This window comes from Nicotiana sylvestris, chromosome 2 (assembly GCF_000393655.2).
Source record: "Nicotiana sylvestris chromosome 2, ASM39365v2, whole genome shotgun sequence".
NCBI lineage: Eukaryota > Viridiplantae > Streptophyta > Magnoliopsida > Solanales > Solanaceae > Nicotiana > Nicotiana sylvestris.
The window spans coordinates 78510383-78514706 of record NC_091058.1 but is presented as its reverse complement, the minus strand read 5'-3'; the positions used below and the strand labels follow the sequence as shown (position 1 = coordinate 78514706).

The 4324-nt window shown below is 44.8% G+C and overlaps 1 protein-coding gene across 1 annotated transcript; it reads left to right on the top strand.

Annotated features, from left to right (window-relative positions):
• Positions 1–251: 251 nt before the first annotated feature.
• Positions 252–4087, top strand: LOC138885116 (uncharacterized). Its single transcript, XM_070166015.1, has 4 exons — positions 252–932; positions 1133–1992; positions 2145–2593; positions 4017–4087. The coding sequence occupies exons 1-4, from the start codon at positions 252–254 to the stop codon at positions 4085–4087; spliced, it is 2061 nt and encodes a 686-aa protein (XP_070022116.1).
• The last annotated feature ends 237 nt before the right edge of the window (positions 4088–4324 follow it).

Sequence of the window (4324 nt, the reverse complement as noted above, 5' to 3'; positions counted from 1 at the left end):
TCAATCTCGGCCATCCCAACTTTCGAATCAGCAACTGCTGAAGAAAACAGAATCTTGCGGCTTCGCATGTTGGAAATGTTGGATGACTAGAACAATGGAAAAGAGCCGCCGAGTGTAATCCCTGGATTCCCTGAGCTGTTCTCTAGGACAAGTGGGAATCCAACGTCCCCATAAGTTATCCAACTACCCCATTCGGGTATCCTACCATTTCATCTCACTCCGTTGGATCACCCTCCGATTCTTATCCCCGGATGTCAACGACAGATGTGGCTACAAACATATTCACTGCACCACCCTGTCCAATTGCGGTACAACCCGCTATACACAGGCCTAATTTTGACTCTTCCTCATTCACATTTCAAGCACCATCCTTCTTGCTAGAACCAACTCGGTTTACCACCAACGCTCACCCTCAGCAACCTCAATGTGAGTTTACGCCTGGGCAAGACCGAAATCCCAAAGCTCTTGAACAAGATGAAATAGCAAGAAGAATGAGGAGCCTTGAGCAGAGCTTAAAAAATATGCAAGGCTTAAGCGGGCAGAAGAGTGTCTCCTATAGTGATCTGTGCATGTTCCCTCACGTGCACCTGCCCGTAGGGTTCAAAACACCGAAGTTTGAGAAATATGATGGGCATGGCGATCCCATTGCTCACCTCAAAAAGTATTGCAACCAATTGTGTGGGGCTGGCGGCAAAGAAGAATTGTTGATGGCATACTTCGGAGAAAGCTTGGTGGGCATAGCCTCAGAGTGGTATATGGATCAGGACATATCTCAATGGCACATTTGGGACGATCTTGCCAGAGATTTTGTAAGGCAGTTTCAGTATAATATTGACATCACGCCATACAGGAATTCTTTGTCAAACTTGAAAAAGAAACCCTCAGAAAGCTTCAGAGAATACGCTATTAAATGGCGCGAGCAAGCATCAAGGGTAAAATCTCCCATGGATGAAATAGAAATGGTCACTACTTTCCTCCAGGCTCAAGAATCGGATTACTTCCAAAACATGATGTCGGCCATGGGAAACCTTTCGCATAAGCGATTAAGATCGGGGAAATGGTAGAAAATGGGCTAAAATCGAGTCGAATTCTAAGCCAATCTGCTATCAGAGGTACCTCCCAAGCCATTCAGGGTGGGTCTGGAGGAATAGCAAAGGGAAAGAAAAGGGAGGAAGCATTCATGGCAGCGTCGGGTACAAGGAGAAACTATACTCCCAGATCCCTTTTTTCAAAGAGGGACCCGCATCACTATTACCCTCACCAAGATTTGGCCAATACTCCTCAGCCATACTCGGTCATGAATACTCAGCCTTATGTCCGGCAACCACAACAAGCCAATCGGAGCCAAGCTCCACCTCCCAGAAATCAGCCTCCTTACCGAAACCACTATAATCCACAACTACCCCAGAATAACTTCCGTCCTCAAGAACCACCCAGAAGACAAACTTTCACACCCATTGATGAACCGTATTCTACCCTATTCCCAAAACTGGTCCAGATGGGTTTCCTGCAACCAGTCCCTCAGACAAGGCAAAATCCAGCATCACCTACTTATAGAGCCGGTGTCAGGTGTGCTTATCATTTGGGAGCAGAAGGGCATGATACCAATGATTGTTGGACTTTAAAAAGGGCGGTAGAGAACTTAATAGAACAGGGAAAGATAGTATTAAGGGACGAGGAGGTCCCAAATGTGACCAACAATTCGTTGCCCGCTCACAATAATGGGCCGTTGATTGGGATGATCTGTGAGGATAAGGAGTTTGATCCTACCCTGAAAGCTATAATCGCCATTGTTGATGCAGAGAAAAATCTTAAAGCAGCCCCGAAGCAAGAGAAAGGGGAAAAGAAGACTAATACTATCAAGGTTGAGCTCAAAAAGAAGGCTGAGACAAAGACAGAGACGATGGTGCCTTCGAAGAATGAGGTTCTCTATGTTCCACGAGGTCGATCAGAGAAGCCACAGAGATTCGAAATGAAAAGGGGAATACCGACGTACGTGTCGAAGGGGGCCTATGTGGTCCGGGGGACAATTAGACCGCCTCGGCTGAATGAGCCAGCGGTTATCGGACGCGTGCCATAGAAGCCAATGACAGACCCGCCTACGGTACCGTGGAATTATCAACAAACATTGGTTACATACAAAGGCAAAGAAATCACGGCGGAACTTCCAGAAATACTTCTGCTGGAAAATATTCAGACATTCAAGAAGTGAACAATGCCACACTGAAGCGCTTCCCACCCAAGAAGCCCGTAAGCGCTCAAGAAGCAGAGGCTTTCTTCCAGAAGATGAATATGCCTGACTGTGAAGTGGTGGATCAGTTGTGCAAATACCCTGAACAAGTGTCTATGCTATTTTTGCTAATGATGTCCGCCGAACATCAGAAGATCCTGCTCAAAACCCTGAATGAAGTGTATGTGCCAGCTGAGACTTCAGTTGAACAACTTGAAAGAATGACGGAAAGGTTCTTTGCGGTTAATCAAGTTTCTTTTAGCAAGAACGATTTGCCTCCGGAGGGAGCAGCTCACAACAAAGCTTTACATCTGACATTCAAGTGTGAAGACTACTACGTCAAGCGAGTAATGTTGGATGGGGGTTCGGGTGTTGACATTTGTCCGCTCTCTACGCTGCAAAGAATGGAAATTGGGACCGGAAGGATTCGCCCCAATAATGTCTGTGTAAGAGCTTTTGATGGCATCAAGAGGGACACCCTCGGAGAAATAGACCTGATATTGACTATCGGGCCGGTGGAGTTCGAAGTAACTTTCCAGGTACTGGATATGGACACACCTTACAACTTCCTCCTCGGAAGACCTTGGATTCATGCTGCAGGGGCTCTACCCTCCACTCTCCACCAAATGGTGAAGTTTGAATATGAAGATCGGGAAATTGTGGTCCACGGAGAAGACGAACAGTCTATTTATCGGGACCCATCCATCCCATATCTTGAAGCAAGAGAAGGGAGTGAGCACACAGTTTATCAGGCTTTTGAAATTGTGTTGGCGGAGCAGTATGAAGAAGGGAGCCCTTTCCCCCAACCTTTCTTGTCCAATGCTTCAATCATGGTTGCTAAAGAAATGATCCGACGAGGATTCAAACCGGGATAAGGACTTGGAAAATCGTTGCAAGGAATAACTAAACCTATCACCTTGCCTTCCACTAATAAATTCTTCGGGGTAGGCTTTAGACCCACTCCAACTGATATAAGATGGGCAAACGATAGAAAGAAGAATGGTTGGGTCTTGCCTCAGCCGGTTCCGCATCTTTACAGAATGTTTGTCAAGCCAAAATACCAGAATAAAGAAGAAGATGAGGTCTTTACTACCGAAGAGATTGAGGAGATCTGTGGGGCCATGAGAAAGATACTATATGAAACCCACATGGTTCAGCTGGGAGAAGGCACAAGCACCGCTGAGGTGCTATACATGGGGCCAAATGCTAAGATTCAAAATTGGGAGGCTACACCGTTCCCAGTTAGGCAGGAGTCCGTGTGGACTTGTCCTGCCTCCTTTCCTGCATCACGAGTTATCCCAGGGTGTAACTCGGATGTTTTTCTTTAGTTTCCTGTTTTAACTTCCTGAAATATAAACCCTGTTATCTTCCCAATTCCAAGGAATAAAATCAGTCTTTCATCATTTTTTTTTCTTTATTCTTTCTGATTTTGCTATTTTTCTTTTATCTTTTCCTTTCAGTTATAATAATGCGGCTTTAAATAATATGACATGCTTGCGAACTTCACGCCCAGATCCAAACGAGCCGTCTAAATGTGAAATAATGAACCAAGAACCAGAATATGACGAAGAAAAGGCTTTTAGGAAAATAAATCGAGAATTGGAACACTTTGAGAATAAACCTAAGCCGAATTTGAATGACACCAAACCGGTTAATTTGGGAACTCCTGAAAAAAACCGAGAAACCAAAATAAGCATTCACACAGATGAGAAAACGCGAGATGCAATAATTCAACTCCTCTTTGAATTTAAAGATGTGTTTGCTTGGTCATATGATGACATGCCAGGATTAGGTGTTGATCTAGTGGTGCATAAATTGCCAATTTACCCTGATTGTCCTCCAGTTCAACAGAAGTAGAGGAAGTTCAAGACTAACATTAGTGATAAGATCAAAGAAGAAATCACAAGGCATTTGAAAACGGGAGTAATTCGGGTAGTCCAGTATACTACGTGGTTGGCGAATGTAGTTCCTGTACCAAAGAAAGATGGGAAAACTCGGGTGTGTGTGGATTATCGAGATTTGAATAAGGCAAGTCCCAAAGACAATTTCCCGTTGCCCAACATCCACATCCTTGTTGATAACTGTGCCAAACAT

Excerpts from the sequence above, each read along its gene's own strand:
- LOC138885116 (XM_070166015.1), top strand. The coding sequence starts at position 252 with ATGTCAACGACAGATGTGGCTACAAACATATTCACTGCACCACCCTGT. Across the intron at positions 1,993-2,144 it reads ATGAAAAGGGGAATACCGAC|GCAAAGAAATCACGGCGGAA; the intron begins GTACGTGTCGAA and ends TTACATACAAAG. Across the intron at positions 2,594-4,016 it reads GCGAGTAATGTTGGATGGGG|GATTAGGTGTTGATCTAGTG; the intron begins GTTCGGGTGTTG and ends ATGACATGCCAG.